Source organism: Polypterus senegalus, chromosome 18, assembly GCF_016835505.1.
Source record: "Polypterus senegalus isolate Bchr_013 chromosome 18, ASM1683550v1, whole genome shotgun sequence".
Taxonomy (NCBI): Eukaryota; Metazoa; Chordata; class Cladistia; order Polypteriformes; family Polypteridae; genus Polypterus; species Polypterus senegalus.
This window is the reverse complement of record NC_053171.1, coordinates 15,349,814-15,369,536: the sequence shown is the minus strand read 5'-3', so window position 1 is coordinate 15,369,536 and position 19,723 is coordinate 15,349,814. Positions and strand designations below refer to the sequence as shown.

The 19,723-nt window shown below is 42.4% G+C and overlaps 1 protein-coding gene across 1 annotated transcript in view; it reads right to left on the bottom strand.

Annotated features, from left to right (window-relative positions):
* kif26ab (kinesin family member 26Ab) overlaps nucleotides 1-3,838 on the bottom strand; it is a 202,925-nt gene extending 199,087 nt beyond the window's left edge. The window contains exon 1 of the mRNA XM_039742348.1: nucleotides 3,317-3,838. Within this exon, the coding sequence (XP_039598282.1) occupies nucleotides 3,317-3,451 (135 nt within the window). The 5' untranslated portion in view covers nucleotides 3,452-3,838. The remainder of the gene's footprint in view (nucleotides 1-3,316) is intronic.
* Nucleotides 3,839-19,723: the final 15,885 nt, after the last annotated feature.

The following is a 19,723-nucleotide window of genomic DNA, read 5'->3' as shown; positions in this document are numbered from 1 at the left end:
CTAAGCACTGCGCCATCACGGCCATCAAGTGAGATATTACAAATGCCCCAAAGAAGACGAGATAATGTGATGTGTAGTTGTGGGGATGATGCACTCGAAGCAGTCTCGCAAACTGACCGGTGATTGACAGCTATTAAACTACATGAGCATTTCCAGTCCGGGAGTTTCTTAGAGACGGCGAGTCGAACGGAGCCGGAAAGTGTCAGGCGGATTTGAATTGCACGGACCGCGGGGACTTTGTGTGGGGAGTACAGTTCTGAAAGCAGGCGATTCTCTAATGGACAAGGTAATGTATTTTCAGAGGAACACATTTCCTAACTTCCCCCTTCGCACAAAATGATCGGATGAGCAGTAATTTAGATTTAATCTACCCAAGCAGTGGGGTGCATCCATGCGCATTGAGCTGCGCGCACGAGTTGAAATGGTCGCTCTCGTGCTGGCGACATCACTTGTAGATGCGATCTGTAAAGCTCAGTCACCCGAGAGGTCTGTGACAATCTCCTCGGATGATTGTCTTCCTTTTTCAATACATGAACACATGAAACTGCAACGCACGGAAAGCATTTTCCGCTGAAAATTACTCATAAAGAATGTCTAAAAACGTTTGACAAAGCTATAATGACATCGTCATAAAAAACGAAGTTGTATTACTGTACTAATAATCTGTTGCCTATTTCGATAACATGAGAAGACTGCAGCTGTTTATATACTATGTGCATATTTTTCAGAATTCCTAATGTTCTCAATTTCAGTGGCCAAATTGTCTTGCAAGCGGCAACGAAGAAAACCGCGAACAACTGTAGGGCGGGCGCGTTTGCCGTTCTTGTTCCTTTGGCGCCACCACTTGGCCATTTTTAGAATTTCTTTTGGTTTTACTGTGAAGAAAGTAGGGTAAGTTGTAAATATTTCATGCGTTTTCTTTAAATACTTCATGAAGATGATTTTATAAGGGCGTATTTACATTTTGAATGTGGTCTTTTTTTACATTTTGCTGATACAGTATTTTGTATTTCATTCTTTGGTTTGTTTAATGTACTCTGTCCAAAAAGTATATTTACCAATTATTTCAAACAGTCATGTGCATGAATAAAGTGTAAAATTTACAACATGACTGGAAATTGATTCTGTAAAGACACGTATTTAACAAAAGAAGGATTGAAATGTGATTAAAATATGATAAAGTATATGAAATAATAATCATATAAACGTTATTTGTGTTTAAATACGGGTGCACTCTTAAACATAACGGTTCTGTGATGACACTTCATTGGGTTGTGTGCTTAATCATAGAAACATCACTTAATCAAGAACCATTTAATTCTGAGAAGGGTTATTTGCATTTGAAGTTGGCTCTTTTGGCTTTAAAAAGGTTCCTAATGTGGACCAAACAGAAATCTCTACAGTAATGCGTAGTGGGCTATACCTTGCATGAATGCGAACTGATCAAGAAAGCCTGAAATTTGGTTGTGTGCAGCACGAGCCTTTTTAAAATCACAAGCCCACTGCTACTTCGCAAATCTGTTATTATCTATCTATGGATCTGTATGGAGCCTGTGAAGGGTCTAAATTAATAAAAAGGTTCTTACTAGAGACTTCATATGGACGGTTGTTTTGAGAATCCAAAATGGTCCCCTAAACGACACTTCAACGCCTTTATTTTTAAGAGTGCAGAAAACACACGCAATTTGAGAAATGAGTGTTCAATGAAACTCAAGTGGCCCTTTGGGGTGTCTCTCCGTCCTGGGGTAGTCCCTGTCTGGCCCCAGATCATGAACTGCACAAATCGGTTCAGAAAATAAATGAAGGTTGGACACCAGAATTCATCCTCACATTGCAAAATGAAGTGGTGTGGGGAGGGGGGATTAAATTAAAGAAAAAAGAGGATACGCTTAAGATGGCAGCTTCAGCAATTCCATTTCTAAATGGATTGGGCGGGGAGCAGTATAACTTTTTATTGGTTCGCATGCAAGAAAGCAATTGTGTGAACATCCCATTTGACTGTGACATAAACTGTGACGGTCCTATGAAAGCTGACAAAAGAATCTCACAAGTCTCACTAAAGCAGTTTCAATCAACCCACTAGCCATCTGGCTAAAACCTGCGCGCGGCCATCGTGCGGATCAAATGAAACCGAGGGAGCGTCCGGAGGTTTGATGGAACAGCTTTCCGTTTCCAAAATAAGAAAGTCAAATAATATCAATCGATAGTCTGCAAGGTTAGGCTGCTAGCACCCAGATGTCGGGCACAGACCCGAGCTCGGGCATGCGCCCAGGCTCAGACTTAGACTCGGGTTCAGGCTCAGAGTCGTTCACGCCCGGCCAGTTTGAGTCGGCAGCAGTCCGTGAAACGAACCGATTGGGGCTGTAAGAGACCAACACTTGACATTGAAGTTATTATTATTAATAACAATAATAATAATAATAATAATAATAATAATAATAATAATAATGATGATGATGAAAGATAGGTGAAGGTTATTCCCAGGGTGCAAAAATTAGGAGCGCAGCAGCATTTCAGCAGCCTTCATCAGATGTCTTATTAGTATTAGCAATATTAACCCATCCATCCACTTTCTAAACCCGTTTATCCCAAGCAGCGTGAAGCTGCAAGCATATAAGCTCGCAAAGCAGTAACAAGCCCATGTTTCAATATTTTGGAATACTCATAATTTGAGGGTGTCTCTTTTTGATATGTACATAATTTTAGGCCCGAATATGCGATGAAAGTCTGTTGATTATCTCCTCATACCTTCTCTTCTTCTTAGAACACGCCAATATTTTAATTAACCAGAAGTTGGACTATGTCGCCGTAACTCTGGTAGTTCGTCCGTGGCCTCGGCGCGTACTTGCGTGTGAGGGACAGGTGTTGTGTGCTGGTCGCTCTCTTTCGTCTTCGTATTGGCATAAGTTTTTTTTGTTGGTGGTGACGAGTGCTCAGGTTAACCTGCAAGTGAAGGGACGTTTCGTAGGACGCCACTAAAGCCGCATAACGCCGAGCGAGTCGATGCCACGGAGGACTTTGTCAAAGGGAGTACCACTGCCCTTTATGAAAATACTTAAAGAGGGCGAGTGTTTAATCCGCCCTTTGCCAATGCATACTTACAAGTCGCATATAATGTGTTTATTCTCTTTTTTTTTTATAAATCACTCAGTTCCGTAAAGAAACAGACATTTACTGCACCCTGTCGGTAGCAGTTAATAGAATAAAATGATGATTAATTACCGTAGGATGCATTTTCCCAGAGTTAAACGGTCTTCGTCTTATTGAAATGTTATTGCGATTAACCCTAACGCCAGAAACTGCGAGTGACACCTACCTTGGTTTTCCTTCTTAAAAGATGACTCGTAAATCCAAAAATGATGTCTGAGTCCACATAGAAAGTTCCCAAATCTATAAGGCCGGGGTTTTTCTTATTTGCCCTGGAAGTGTCGGATGTGTTTTGTAAAGCCATGACACGTGAATGTTAAATAGAAACGGGTTAGAAATATATTCCAGTGCCCCTGAGAGTCAGGGTGGGGATTCATGTATTCCTTATGACAGCCATTGCCGGTCCGATGTCTCTGTATCCACCCAACATCGCAGAAGCCCGGCAGCCTCTGTCTTCCTTTCGACTTCCTCCCTGCCTCCTTCCTATTCGTCCCACCAAGGCAGTCTGTTCCCGTAGAGAGCTGCTCCACGTCCGCTGGTCCAAAGGCGCAATAAGGCGGCACAATCCATCAGCAGATTCCCCGTACTGAGCGTGTGCCACACTGGCCGCTCCGCAGTGCGTGCGCGAGTCTATGTATGTCGGAGTCGAGGCAGGCGCGCTCGATTTCCCTCGGCACACCACGTCTCAGACGAGGGTGCAATCAGAACAGAGTGCAACAGAATCACTCCCTCTTCGTGTACTGCTTGGCTCCACTCTCCGCTTTTTAAAAATTACATCGATAGAGTCCTGAAGCGCGTGGCAGATCCGGCGATTGTGTTCACCTTTAGACTGAGCATCTCAACAAGTCAAGCGGAATAAGGAGCTGCTCCAGTAGCATGTCCAGTGGCACGAGTATTTCAAAAACTAATCTTGCCTACATGTTTGGCACCCTTAATTTTACTTTAAACTGAAAAAAAATCTTTCATTTTGTTACTTTCTATCTTTCTGATCTATGGGTTAAAAGAAAGCTGCGTTCAATCCCGATATCAAGTCCGACTCTGTTCTGAGCGACAGGATAGTCCAACATGCGGGGGCCGGGTCAATATAGTGTAGCTAGCCACAAAGTGACACGTCTTCGTAGTGTGGGAGGAAACCTGTGATGTGACTACGAGGAGAATCTGAATGTGACACTTCCACACCGAGTAGATGGCAGCTGCAATTCAACTGGAGATCAATCATTCTTCAAAATGACGGTTTGGTGATGGCACTTTACAGGGCTGTGTGGTTCCTGGTGAAACCATTGCTTGTCAAAGAACCGTTAGGGAAAGATTTGCATACAAAGTTGGTTCTTTGAGTTTTGAAAAGGGCCCTGAAATGTGGACAGAGACAGAATTCTTGAATGTACAGTAAGCGGATACGACACATCAAGGCAATCTGAAGTTAGTCTTTGTGGTTGTATGGAGCAAAATCCTCTAAAATCCATGAAACCATTGATCTTTCATACGCTATCTATTCACGGGTATTAATAGAACATGTTGCTGGTTCTTTCTGGAACCTTTTGTTTTTGATGGGGCGGGTAAAATGTTTTCCCTTTGTCATCGCTCTGAAGAACTTGGCACTTTTATGTTTAAGAAGGCACTTAATGGTCACATTTTAGCAATATCAAGGACCGACACCGGATGGAGTTCTTATCAAAGCGCACCCCTCACAAAATCAGACCAGCATGGAAGAAGAGCGAGGAAAGCCCACGCGTGCCAAATATACACACAACGAGGACCAGGTTTGGATTAGAATTTGTGGTGTCCTGGTGATCTGATGTGCCACTCCTCCTGCCCGCCATTGTCTTCTGGTGGCTCATTTAAGGTTTTCGGTGTCAGGGTCGTCGGGAGCTGATGACAATTCCTGCAGCATTTCACTGGGCACATTTAGACTGGCCTGTTAACTTAATGGGCACCTGTCCGGGATGAGGGTGTAAGACTTGTACAGATACCGAGAACAGGTGCCTGCTACAAGCAGCTTTTGAGAGTGATGCCATTTTGGTTCCCAAAAGATCCATCTACAGAGGGGCCCAAAAAGAACCTTTATTTATTTAGATGACCGCTTCCATGGGAATACTGACTCTACATTTTAAAAGGAGTCTCCCATGTACACAGTAACACGGACGCCGTCCTTTGGTGGTCATTGTGCATAGTCAGTTTTTGACTTCAACGACTTTGTGCCCAACCTGGTACCCGGACAGCGCGGCCCTTCCGCTCCCATCAGGTGTAATAATGAGAACTTTACCTGGTGCGCGAGCCCCTTAATTTTCATAAGCGCCGCCCCTCACGGATTGACTGTCTATCGGCTGCCAGCATGTCTGTCTGCCGCTCCCAGCAAGATGCTGCCAATGTCACCCATACCTTCGAAAATACAATCCGGGACGCAACTCATTTTATGTGCGCACGTGAAGTGCCACACGCCACCTATTATTAAGAGAATTCCATTGAAAGACGGCACGAGGTAACACAAATTTACATAGAGATTCCTCCATTCATGTGACTCAAATGCGAATTATTGTTCTTTGTGCTGGCTGAAAATTCCCTAACACGAATAAATGAACAACGTATAGAACAGACTGACTACACCACCCAGCGATGAACCTGAGAACTCGCGAGTGCAGATATCAACAAGTAGATTTAAGTGTTCTGTATTGCCCATTTTGTAAGGTAGTTTGATAAATGCCCACCAAAACACTTCAGCATTCTAAAGATAAGGTGACCAGATTTTCAAAGACTCAAACTGGGTCACACCTTATTAATCAAGTGATCAGACAGCGCTCACCTTTGAGTTCCATGCGATAAAAACGAGACATTTTCATATGCTGTATTTTAGTTTCGAAACGTAGCGAACTGACTGGACGGGAGTCTCTCGGAAGAAAAAAATGTACGACTGGTCCCCCTAAAGTGCCAAAGAGCACGTGTGTGCCAAAAGGACTGAGAATGGGACATCTCAAAGAACAAGCGTGCTCCTTCTTCAGGATTCCGTACATCCACCCCAATAAGCCTTGCTTTGTGTCGCGTTTCCAATGCTGGTCGAGGCCCACATGTAGCCGTAGGCGATTGGGGGATACGGCCCTCGGTGTCTATAGTGCGCTCTTTAGTTTTAGGGGGCTAGTGATGTGGTTCCCCTCGATCTCCGGAGCGCGTGCCCCTTAATGGCGCCCCTGTTGACCAGATCGCAGTCGTGGCAGAAAGGTACGAAGCGCGACACCCCCTCACCAACCCTAGAGTTACATAAACGACGCACCCCGCTATCCGGAACGCGCACCCCATTACATAAACTGCGTTAAAGACAACCGCGCTTGTCGCCTGATGAACTGACAAGCTCATCGTGTAACACTGCTTTTGGCTCCTTGCATGTCAGCTACGTGAACCCCTGGTGGCCCTCAATGGCAAACAGTCCGTTAGAGACCACCGATATCATCCATGTGAAGAGCCGCAGCACCACTTGTTACCGTAGGTGGCGGCCTGCAGTTGTAGACATGCAGTGGCGTTACTAGAGGGAAGTCCGGACCGCACCGCGGATAACACTATCGGAATAGACAGAAACCCATATGAATATCTAGAAAACTTTGATCCAGTACTTCGGGCTGAAATCACCAATGGCGACCACCCTCGCGTCTCCGCACCCAACTCGATAAAATGATCGAGTGTCCGCTCACCATTAATAGTGAGATTAAATGGCCGGGTGTCCGCGCGCTGCATTGTTTATCTGCCCTCAAGCCACTCAGGGGTTTGTGGGGGGTATCAATCCGGCCTTGGTTATCGTTTTAAATTTTATAAACCTGTTATCATCTATTCATAATTATTTATGGACCCTGTTTGGGATCTAAATGTTCTTTCTAGTATTATCATTTGGGTTGTTCTTTTGGGAACCGCAAATGGGTCCTCTATGGCATCGCTCTGAAGAACCACTCTGGCACCTTCATTTTTAACAGTGTGGGGCTTCAAATGGTTTCGACCGACAGGCACAGCACACACCTTACACTACGGACGCTCTGAATGTTGTATGTGTCATAAAAAGTAATGTAACCGATTTGAGGCGCTCGTGTCACCAATAGCAATACACGAATAACTAAATATATATATATATATATATATATATATATATATATATATATATATATATATATATATATATATTCATGGAATTCGTAGTCTGAATCACAATCTGATTGTATGGGTGGTTACCAACCAGGTAACGCTTGTGGTTGGTCAGCAAATCGGCTAACATCCGCCACGGTGCCCTCTTTTCAGTTGCGAGAAGCAGATCATAAAATGGTTGAAATAGTTTTACTGTGCAAAGAGTACGCGACACGTGTTTCGTCCTTATTCTGGGGAAACTCTCGGGAATCGAACCTCGGACGCCTGATGAGCCCAGAATTAGGGCGAAACACATGTCGCGTACCTTTTGCATAATTTGACAGTAAAACTATTTCAACCACATATATATGTGTGTGTGTGTATATACGACACATGGACAGGACACCTACAGGTATCTATATGGATTAAAAAACAGCAGTAATAATACGAACAACAAAACACTGTGGATAAAGAGGAAATGCTGAATGTTCTTGAAAAACCAAGAAGGTAATTGATAGGCTTTGATTGCTGTGAGACATTTCCGTTTATCGGTCTGTTGGAGAGACATGCATAATTAAAGAAGAATAAAGATTGATGGATGGATCGATTGATTGTCAATTCGTCTATTAATCACGCGGACGACGCTCAATCCCACAAACAACATTAAAGCAGTCAACGGAGCAAACAAGGCACAAATCATTACTCAATTCATTTTCGGAGGTCACGATCAAATGATAATTATGATGTGGAGGTTTTAAATGTTCAAAAGAGAAGAGTGCGTGACATTAGGCATGGTCGACGGAACAAAGCACATACAGAGAGGCAATCTGCCTTTTCATCCATTCTTTTCTCCACACGATCTTCTGCTTTCTTAAACTGCCCGAAAATAAAGCCGTCAACTGTCTGCGACGCCAAATCTTCAAGCGCTCCGATAAAACACAAGAAGAATCCGCGAACACGTCTACTGTGGCGCATCTGCACTGAGTCAGCATTTGTAGAACTCGCCTGCATGGCGTGTTTATGAGTTAAAGTGTTAACCCTTTGCCGTGGAATCGAACAATCTGGTAAAAGAAAGAAAGAAAGAAAGAAAGAAAGAAAGAAGTTGCTTTGATTTTAGGTCTGGACCTTTTCAACAATGGACCATTTCCTTGACTGCACTCAGATGACTGGCCTGGTATTATTTGAGGGATTAAATAAATTAGATTAGACAACCTTTATTAATCCCATGGGGAAATTCAAATGCTTACAGCAGCAGAAACATAAAAACAAAGAATATAGACTCACATGACATATAATACAGCCAATCAATCATGCAATCAATCAATAAACTTAACAAGTATATTGAGTGGAAGCATTGAATTGCCTGATAACAGTGGGCAGAAAAGACCCTCCTACAGGTACTTCTTAGCTCACACTGGTGGAATAAGCCTGTGGTTAAAAGTGCTCCAAGAAAGCACCTCACTGAGGGTATTTTTCATGATGGCACTCAGTTTACCACTATCTTCTTTTCCACAACAGCTTCCAGTGTGTCCAGGGTGGGTTCACCTTGTGATAGAGCAGGCTTTCCTGATGAGTTTCTTCAGGCTTTGTGCTTCTTTTGTGCCCAAGTTGCTTCCCCATGAGACCACAGCACAGAACACCACACTGGCTACTGTGGACTGGTAGAACATTTCCAGTAGCTTGCAGCACACATCAAAAGACCCGAGTCTCCTTAGGAAGTCCAGTCTGCTCTGGGCCTTCTTGTGCTGTCAGACCAGTCCAGTTTGTTGTTCATGTGGACCCCCAGGCACTTGTAGCTCTGCACCATTTCCACATCACTCCCCTTGAATGGTGACTGGTCTCAGAGGCTTCTTGGCACATCGGAAATCCACCACCAGCAGCTATTTTGTCTTGCTGATGTTGAGTTTCAGGTTGTTGCACCTGCACCACAAGACAAAGTCATCCACAACCTTCCTGTACTCCGACTCGCCTCCATTAGTAAGACAGCCTATGATGGATGAGTCCTCTGAAAATTTCTGTAGATGGCAAGATCTGGAATTGTGCCGGAAATGTGTTGTGTAGAGGGGATCAACAGGACAAATGTGGCTACAAAACATGAGTTTCTTTCTTTTTTTCTTTCTTTCTATCAGTGAGTTTGCTCTATGTATGAAGGTGAGCACTCAGGGTTAGATTTCTCCTTACAACTGTCACATATTCTAATCAGCCCCACTCTTAAGCTTGTTTCATTGCCAGGTGCCTGAAAACACCAAGACATATTGGGCAGAGCTTCTGTATTTTAATGCAAGTCTGAAACAATTTATAATTGTTCAAATTGACTTGCAGCCAAATGCTTATTCAGCAGATGTGTGTCAAGAAATGTTAAGGGGGCTCCTTTATACCAACAGCAATATGTCTGTATACTGCCCCACATGGACTGCCAAGTCAAAAGTGTTTTTTATTTTTAATTTAGATAGATAGATAGATAGATAGATAGATAGATAGATAGATAGATAGATAGATAGATAGATAGATAGATAGATAGATAGATAGATAGACTCTTCAAAATGAAGGTGCCAGAGTGGTTCTTCAGAGTGATGAGATAGGGGAACCATTTTTGGTTCTCAACAAACCCATCCATATGAAGGTTCCAGAAATAATCTTTATCTATTTGGTCTCTATACAGTAAATAACAACGAATAGATGGTTAACATATCTGTGAAATCCCATTGAATCATAATTTTAATAGGACTCTTGCTGCATACAAAAACACAGGCTAAGTGCAGGTTTTCTTAAACGTTTAGTGTCCTGCTAGGTAGCCTGCCATATATTAAACATTTTGGTTTTCTTTTCCTTCTACGTATTAGGAATTATTTTTTTCAAAGCACAAAGAACCAACTACATAAGCAAAGATCCCTTCCCAGAAAAAAATGGTGATTTGCTAAACAATAGTTCTATGAGAAGCCACACAACCCATTAAAAAAACCATAATGTGCTATTAAAAAAACATTATTTTTAAGAGTGTAGATGAAACTTTATTTGGCCCCAGGGGGAAATTTGGCTTTTTACAAAAGCTCTTTAATTAAAGACATAAATACAGTATGTATATACAGTGGGATGCAAAAGTTTGGGCAACCTTGTTAATAGTCATTATTTTCCTGTATAAATCGTTGGTTGTTACGATAAAAAATGTCAGTTAAATATATCATATAGGAGACGCACACATTGATATTTGAGAAGTGAAATGATGTTTATTGGATTTACAGAAAGTGTGCAATAATTGTTCAAACAAAATCAGGCAGGTGCATAAATTTGGGCACCGTTGTCATTTTATTGATTCCAAAACTTTTAGAACTAATTATTGGAACTCCAATTGGCTTGGTAAGCTCAGTGACCCCTGACCTACATACACATGTGAATCCTATAATGAAAAAGAGTATTTAAGGGGGTCAATTGTAAGTTTCCCTCCTCCTTTAATTTTCTCTGAAGAGTAGCACAAAACAACTCTCAAATGACCTGAAGACAAAGATTGTTCACCATCATGGTTTAGGGGAAGGATACAGAAAGCTGTCCCAGAGATTGAAGCTGTCTGTTTCCACAGTTAGGAACATATTAAGGAAATGGAAGACCACAGGCTCAGTTCAAGTTAAGGCTCGAAGTGGCAGACCACGAAAGATTTCGGATAGACAGAAGCGACGAATGGTGAGAACAGTCAGAGTCAACCCACAGACCAGCACCAAAGACCTACAACATCATCTTGCAGCAGATGGAGTCACTGTGCATTGTTCAACCATTCGGCGCACTTTACACAAGGAGATGCTGTATGCGAGAGTGATGCAGAGGAAGCACAAACAGAGCCGCTTGAGGTCTGCTCAAGCACATTTGGACAAGCCAGCTTCATTTTGGAATAAGGTGCTGTGGACTGATGAAACTAAAATGGAGTTATTTGGGCATAACAAGGGGCGTTATGCATGGAGGAAAAATAACACAGCATTCCAAGAAAAACACCTGCTACCTACAGTAAAATATGGTGGTGGTTCCATCATGCTGTGGGGCTGTGTGGCCAGTGCAGGGAATGGGAATCTTGTCAAAGTTGAGGGACGCATGGATTCCACTAAGTATCAGCAGATTCTGGAGACCAATGTCCAGGAATCAGTGACAAAGCTGAAGCTGCGCTGGGGCTGGATCTTTCAACAAGGCAACGACCCGAAACACTGCTCAAAATCCACTAAGGCAGTGATGGCGAACCATTTAGAAACCAAGTGCCCAAACTGCAATCCAAAACCCACTTATTTATCACAAAGTGCCAACATGGCAATTTAACCTGAATACCACCTAAAACTGAACACCAGCATAACCAAGGAGCTGGTGGTGGATTTTAGGAGGCCCAGGCCCCTCATGGACCCCGTGATCATCAGAGGTGAGTGTGTGCAGAGGGTACAGACCTATAAATACCTGGGAGTGCAGCTGGATGATAAATTGGACTGAACTGCCAATACTGATGCTCTGTCTGTCTATCTATCTACTGAGCTTTTAGTTTAGAAAAGCAACTCATACATTAACATCTTTTGTCTTAAAAGAAAAACATAATAACAGAGCTTTCAATGATACAAACAACTTTTTGTTGAAAGGTTAAAGTTTGCATTCGGTATGCTTTTGAACAATTAATGTGCTTTTTGCTGTTGTATGCATGCTGATAATTTGTCTAACCTTGGCTCATACTTTGTAAGCTTGAGAGCAACACATGCAGCACTCAGGTCATCTGTTAGTCTGTTTCTGGTGTCAGATTTGATTTAATTCAAAGCTGAAAACAGCTGCGCACAAGCATAAGATGTTCCAAACAAAGTAAGGAAAGCAATCTCAAGTGCCTTCATTGACTTAAGATTATTTGGCAGAGAATTCCACACTTTAAGGATTTCATTTTCATAACTAACTGTGCTGTCCTTTGTCATCCCTTCGATCCTCTCAAGTGTTTCACGCAGGTCTTCTCTATTAAGCTCCGCCCCCAAAGCTTCCATTATATATTACGGGGTCGTGGATCAGGTGTGGCGATTAGCAACTCCTGGCAATAATTACAGATGTGGACGACTCCTCACCTGTGCGCTTAAGCGAGGTCTGCCCGCATCACAAAGCTCCCGGAAACCGCTCCGGCCACTCTACCATAACCCCCTTTAAGCCGCGAGTGCGGCAATTATCTGTTAAAACTGGCCTTTTCAATTTTGAGCTGTGGACCCGCTATACCACATCCCCTCCAACCCCACCATGGGAATCACAGACTCAAAAGGCTGCAGTCCGTGCCGCACCCTCAAGCAGCATGTGTGCCGCCCGCCTTACCCCAGACAGGAGAGGAAGGAAGCGCTCCCATTGGGCTGCTGGGCAGAGGGGCGGGTAATGTGAGAAACGTCCTCCGGCGCGCGTGAAGAGGGGGAGCAGTGAGGAGAGCAGCCTGGCCCCGCACTCCTCTGGCTTTATAGTAACGAACTCTGTGCTCGGGCGACGGCGCGCGTGCCCACTGAGAGGGCTCTGAGTGCCCCCTTTGGCATGCGTGCCATAGGTTCGCCACCACTGCACTAAGGCATTCATGCAGAGGAACAAGTACAACATTCTGGAATGGCCATCTCAGTCCCCAGACCTGAATAGAATTGAAAATCTGTGGTGTGAGTTAAAGAGAGCTGTCCATGCTCGGGAGCCATCAAACCTGAATGAACTCGAGATGTTTTGTAAAGAGGAATGGTCCAAAATACCTTCAACCACAATCCAGACTCTCATTGGAACCTACAGGAAGTGTTTAGAGGCTGTAATTTCTGCAAAAGGCGCATCTACTAAATATTGATTTCATTTCTTTTTTGTGGTGCCCAAATTTATGCACCTGCCTGATTTTGTTTGAACAATAATTGCACACTTTCTGTAAATCCAATAAACTTCATTTCACTTCTCAAATATCACTGTGTGTGTCTCCTATATGATATATTTAACTGACATTTTTTATCGTAACAACCAAAGATTTATACAGGAAAATAATCACTATAACAAGGTTGCCCAAACTTTTGCATCCCACTGTAAATAAATGTGTATTATACACACACACACTGGGATCTTAACACACACCAGAATGATAAAAAAGAATGAAAAGAAAACTTCTGCCTTGTCAGTCCCAGTCCCAGTAGTCCCAGTGAGGCACCATACAGGTGTTTCTGTTGGTGTAATGGAGCCCCAGGCTCATTTTTTTTGTCACACACTTCTGCTGAATATTATTAGTTGAAAGTCCGTCCTCAGTGCTAGTATGTCAGAGAGAGGATGTGCAGCATTGTTCATAATGGAACTCAGTTTTGGGTATTTGTAGAAAAAGTGGTGCTTTTTTTTGTGATGCACTAACTGTTGGAAAAACAAATGCACACTACAGCTTCCAAAATGCATTCCAATTAATGCTATAAATCAAATGTTAACACTGAACACGTTCAACAGAGAGCAACTGTTGGAACTTCAAACATAAGCATGTGGAGCTATCATTTTTGATTGTTTGAAGTTCAGTGATGTTATTTTTGATCCCTTAGTAGGAGTCTAGCCCTCAATGAACCTCAATCAGAGGTGTGGAAATGTAAAATTTCTATTACAGAAATTTTAAAAAATTTAACTGAAGGACACATTTCAAAATATCTGACATAACTATTCTTGTTTATTATGTAGGTCTATGTCATGAAGTCATCACATTTCTTATGCACTCCCTGAATTAGGACTGTTTATGCTGATTCTGACTTTTTAAATAAATTTGCAAACATGTCTAAAATCCTGTTTTTGCTTTGTCATTCTGGGGTATTGAGTGCTGCTTGAAGAGGAAAAGAATTTCTAAAATTTTAGCACAAGGCTGTAAGTGCAGGCACATTTACAAATGACATTCCTCCATGCATTTTCATATGATGAAGTTGTTACAGGTGCAAAGATTTATTTTCTTAATAATTAGACAATAACATATAATAGTTGATGTTTTGATAACAGAGTCTAAGCTCCCTTTGTATAAATAAAGTCTTACCATAAAAGATAATTTGGAGTGAAGTGCATGTAGTTATAATGCAAACTAATAAAACTACAAAGTCTGTCCGAAACATGGCTAAGCCAGATGAGAGGCCTCTATTGGGAAACTACTGAGATTTTATTAAATTTACCAAACAAGTTATTAACACCATAAACATGCGTCACTGAATCACGGCAGAAGTAAGATTTTTGTTTTAAGTGGCATACAAACAGACATTAAGGGTGAGACCATCAACTTGAATTTCACTTTAGGCTGTTAAGAAGATAAGGTACAGGTGAAATGTGCTGAACGGATTCAATGGGTCACAATCAACGTTTATTTAAAAAAGAAAAATGCAATCACAACAACACAGTTTTTATGATTTTTTGTTGACAAATTTCATAGACAATGGACTTACAGCATAGAAGGGCAGCTTATGCAGTGGCTGCTTTGTGTCATCTCTGACTTGCAGATCCTGCTTGATTGTGTGGGCGGAGTAAAATGTTAACCCCGCCCATGTCTGCAGAAGCCCTGTTCTGATGACTGCACTAAGTAGTACTTGAGACAGGACCCTTTAGGCAGGGATAGGCAGTGTCAGTCCTGGAGGGTCGCAGTGGCTGCAGGTTTCCTTTCCAACCAAATTGCTTAATTAGAAACCAATCCTTGCCAATCTTAGACCTTTTTAAACTTTATGGCTTATTCTGCAATATTAGGTTTTTATCATAGATTTATTTCCTTTCCAGTTATATCATCTAAATGATTTGAAGCCTAAAACAGATAATTTTCAGTCTATCATATTTCCCTCTTAAGTGTTTTATTTACCAAATAGTGTTGGATGAATCCATGCAGGTGTAAACGGAAACAGGTTAGATGAAGAACTGCTGGCTCCTTTGTCATTTGCATCTTATTGCTAATAAGAAACCATTACAAATGGTGAATGCAGCTGTTTAAGACTGAAATAAGCAATTGGGGGGGCTTAACAAGCAGGACCTCTAAAATGAAGCATGTAAATGTCACTTGAGCTAAGTGCTTCATCAGCAATAACTGACTTCTCACTAAGAAACTGAGTTTGAGCAGAAACCTGAAGCCACTGCGGCCCTCGAGGAGGACCGACATTGTCTACCCCTGCCTTAAAGGGATGTGTAGGAGTAAGAGGTGCAGGGACACCAGCAGCCACTGGTGGGAGCTGTGGCAGGGTATGTGAGTCACCATTTAAAGAGGACTCTTTCATGAAAAAAAGAAATCCAGCAATTAGAAGAATGTGACCATGAAGGGGGTTTAAAGTAACTTTAAGCCAGAAGATGTAACTGGAGCCTGGAGGTGGGATCTTCCTGCTCGCATCTGTCAGGGACTAGGAGTCTCAAAGTTCCCAAAGCCACTTCCAAAATTTCCCACTAGAATAGGACATACCTGTCAAACCCCAGCTTGTAACAGGACAAACACGTCATCTTAAAAAATAAAAAGATTTATTCTTCACAAAACTGCTTGTAACATGAATGAAACTCCGTAGAAGCACAAAAGTCAAATAAGTAGCTACCTGTAACACTAAAGGCAATCCAAAGCAAACAGGTTCTAATATAGATAATCAAGAACCATCAAAATACAAACCAGGGAGTTGAAAATCTCGAAATCCAATAAATAAAATAAACACTGTCATGCATGGGTGCCTGAGGATTGTCCTTGAGGTGTTTCTACAACTTGATTGGCATTAACCAGTGACAAATTGAATTGAATGAACATCATTTAGAAAGGCACATGTGTAGATGTGTCTAGAAGGTCCCACAATTCACACTGCACATCAGGACTAAAACCAAGGGTTTACCGACAAAAGCGCGATAGACATATGAGCCCCGACAAAACCGCGACGGACAAATGAGCGCCGACAAACCCGCTAACTGGTTTTCGACAAATGCGCGCCGACAAAATCGCGAGAGAAGGCATTACGTACACATCATGTGCTAGGAACTGTTATAACTGCTGATGGCATGCCGCGAACAAATAATTCAGTCGATGGTTGGCATAACGTGTCGTATACAAAGCGGAATTACCAGCAGTCAGGCAGCCAGCAAGTCTAAATACGCTTGTAAGCAGGAGTTCATATCAGGAAATTTCAATAAAGTTAATAGATTGTTTAAGGGAGGAGAAATATGGTGGGTGGAGAGAGAAGAGAGGGAGATAGAAAAAAACACAGAAGTGGTATTTGTGTAGCTCAGTGCGGTATGTCCACAGTTGTGTTCTTAAAGAAATAAATATAACTGGCAAATAGTCCACAAAACTGGGGTGACCATCTCTTTGTGCCTTTCCACACATCGAAGACTCAGTCGGCTACGCTACCGAGGTCGCCCGCAAGACAAGAAGAACCGACGCCGAATTCTGGTAAGGAGAGTAGAGGATTCTTAACACCCGCTCTTACACGCTCAACTATCAAGACGTCTTGCTGCAATTCTTCCTACATATGCAGGACGTGATCTTAAGGACTATCTGCGCGCCGTGCTGATGGCATGTCGCGTCTCATAATATAGACTTCTAAAATAAACATTATTATATATGCTTTAAACTAGTAATTCATATTTAATGAAACTTTCGCGATTTTGTCGGCGCGATTTTGACGCCGCAATTTTGTCGGCGCTCATATGTCTATCTCGCAAATGTCTGGTCACAAAACTAAGCCATGAACTCCAAGGAACTCTCTGTAGATCAAATTGTGAGGGAGGCAAAAATCAGGGCAAGGGGATCACACCATTTCTAAAGCACTGAGTGTCCCTAGGAGAACATTGGCCTTAAGAATTGTGAAATGGAAGAACCACAAGTACTCTTAGTGCTGGCCATCTGGCAAAACTGAGTAACCAGGAAGTAAGGGCCTTGGCTAGGGAGGTGACCAAAAACCCAATGGTAACTCTAACAGAGTTTCAGAAGTCCTCTGCTGAAATGGGACAACCATCTCAGCAGCATTACATCAAAAAGGTGTTGATGGTAGGGTGACCAGATGGAAGCTACCCTTGAGTAAAATGCATATGATATTTTAAGGTACTCTGAGAGCAGGAGAATAAAGATTCTCTGGTCTGACAAGACAAAAATTGAACTCTGGGCAGAACTATAAGCACTATGTCTGGTAAAGACCAGACACTGCTCACCACCGTCCTGATACCATCCCTACAGTGAAGTATGGTGGTTGTAGCATCATGCTATGGGGGTGCTTCTCACTGGCATGGAAAGAGAGACTGGTCAAAACTGACTGAATTTAGCCAAATACAGAGAGGTCTTTGAAGAAAACCTGCTCAAGAGTGCACACCATCTGAGACTGGAGCGATGGTTCTCCTTTCAGTAAGACAATGACCCAAGGCATACAGCCCTGACAACACCGGAGTGGCTTTGAGACTTTAAGTGGCCCATCCAAAGTCTTCATGGAAAATCTATGGAGAAACCTGACGACGTCAGCTTACAGACACTTCACATCCAATCTAATGGAGCTGGAGAAGATCTACCTGGAAAAATGGGATAAGCTGCCCAAATACAGTTGTGTAAAGCTTGCAGAGACATACCAAGAAGACCCAGAGCTGGAATTGCTACCAAAAGGTCTTCTTGAATGAATGGTCCGAATACCAATATGAAGGAGAGAGTTCAGTTTTTTACTTTTAATAAATTTGTAAACCTTTCTTAAATATGATAACAAGTGGATAGGACTGGCAAGCTTTGTTGGGTTTAAAGGCCTGTTTTCATCTAAGTTGTTGTAATATTTTTGCTTTGTCATTATGGGTTATAGAATGTAGATTGATTGGCAAAAATGAAAAAGAATCAATTTAAAATTAAATGTCCAACACAATAAATTGTGCACCATTGAGGGTGCCTGAATAGTTTCTGAATCCACTGTAAATAAATGTTCTTTCTGGAACCTTCATGTGCATGGTGGTTTTGGCACCACTTTGAAGAACCACTTTGACATCTTTATTTTTAAGAATGTATTCCTGTAGTCATTATCAACTTTTCCTCTTCCTTATTCAGTCCTCTCATGGTTTTATTGTTTCCTCTAACATTACTCTTGGTTATAATTATGTGAACTCCAACATTTATCCTTCTTGTTGCTACTGTCATTTTTTATTTATTTATTTATTTTACTATTTTTTAAGTAAAGATAATCGATTGTTTTGTCAAGTACAAGAGCACCCGCCCACCATTGAGCAAGTCGGCTTCTTCTCACAGCCCGTGTTATGTCCTAGTAGGTGAAGCAGCAGTCAGTCGATGCCTTACAAAGCCTAATAGAGAAGATAAAGTCCATTATTCTCCTGCCTTTGAAAGTGAAACCCCGGCATTAACTCAACTCTCTTAATAAATATCTTATCGCTCGGACACAGAGGACCCTACTGCAGATAAGCAGACCGCCGTTATCCCCGTAATAAACTCATTTCTGTCAAACAGTCTTTAAAGGGTCTCTTTCGGAGCGGACGTCCCGGGTGCTGCCCTCTGATGCTTTACAGGCTTATGATTGAACGCGCGATTCTCTTCAGTATAATGCGCTTGATGAAGTCCAAATCTGTTTTAGAGGAGCGCCATTCTGGGAGGAAATTAGGAGGGGGCCAGCGTTTGGCACTAAAATCCGCCGACCGTTAGGGCAAGCGATGACATTCACTTAAGGGGGCATCGGACGGGCATTTATTTAGCACAGGCGGTGGTAGAGCGTGTTTAACGTTTGTCGCTGTGTTTGAGAAGATCTGAAGATGGAGCGTCATTTGGCGTTTGGAGCAGCGGGCAAAACTTCGGCACTATAGGTCGGTTAGGTGAATTAGCGTTCTTAAATCAACCTCTGCGTGTGTGTTTGCACATGCGCACGTGTGTGTGTGTGTGTGTGCGCGCGCGCTGCCTTCTTAAAAATGCTGGTTCTTTAACTGCACTTTACTGGTTTGTGTGGTTCCTTATTGAACCATTACTTGACAGATCAGTATTCTTGGACGGGTACTTTGTATATGAAACTGCCTATCTGGACATCGTGAGGGTTATAATATGTGTACGAAACTGGAATTTAAAAATCTGCAATCATTCATTCATGATTATTTAAGGAGCCTGTGTTAGTAATGTCAGATAGTCTGGTGCCATGTTCGGAGATTGTTTCTACCTTGTGCCCGATCAATGTTGGCATCGGCTCCAGCTGCCCCGCGACCCTGCCCTGGGTAAGGGAGTTAAGAAAATGAATGACTAGATGGACGGTCATAGAAAAAATAAAGTTTAAATGCAAAGTTCAGAAACCTGCATTCCCTGATTAGCTTGCATTAGCTGAGGTGGAAACCCCTTACAGAACTGGCTCCTTTAATATTTGAGCACCATCAGTAAATTATATGTTAAATAATAACGTGAACGTGTTGAAAGGATGCGTTCAAGGGGCGATTGCTGTCTTTACTGATCTGATTTCAGCCGGACAACTAAGTTAGAGGACACTTCAGCCACGCGGTTTAAGAATTTCACTGCTGTCGAAGGGAAACTGAACATTCATTC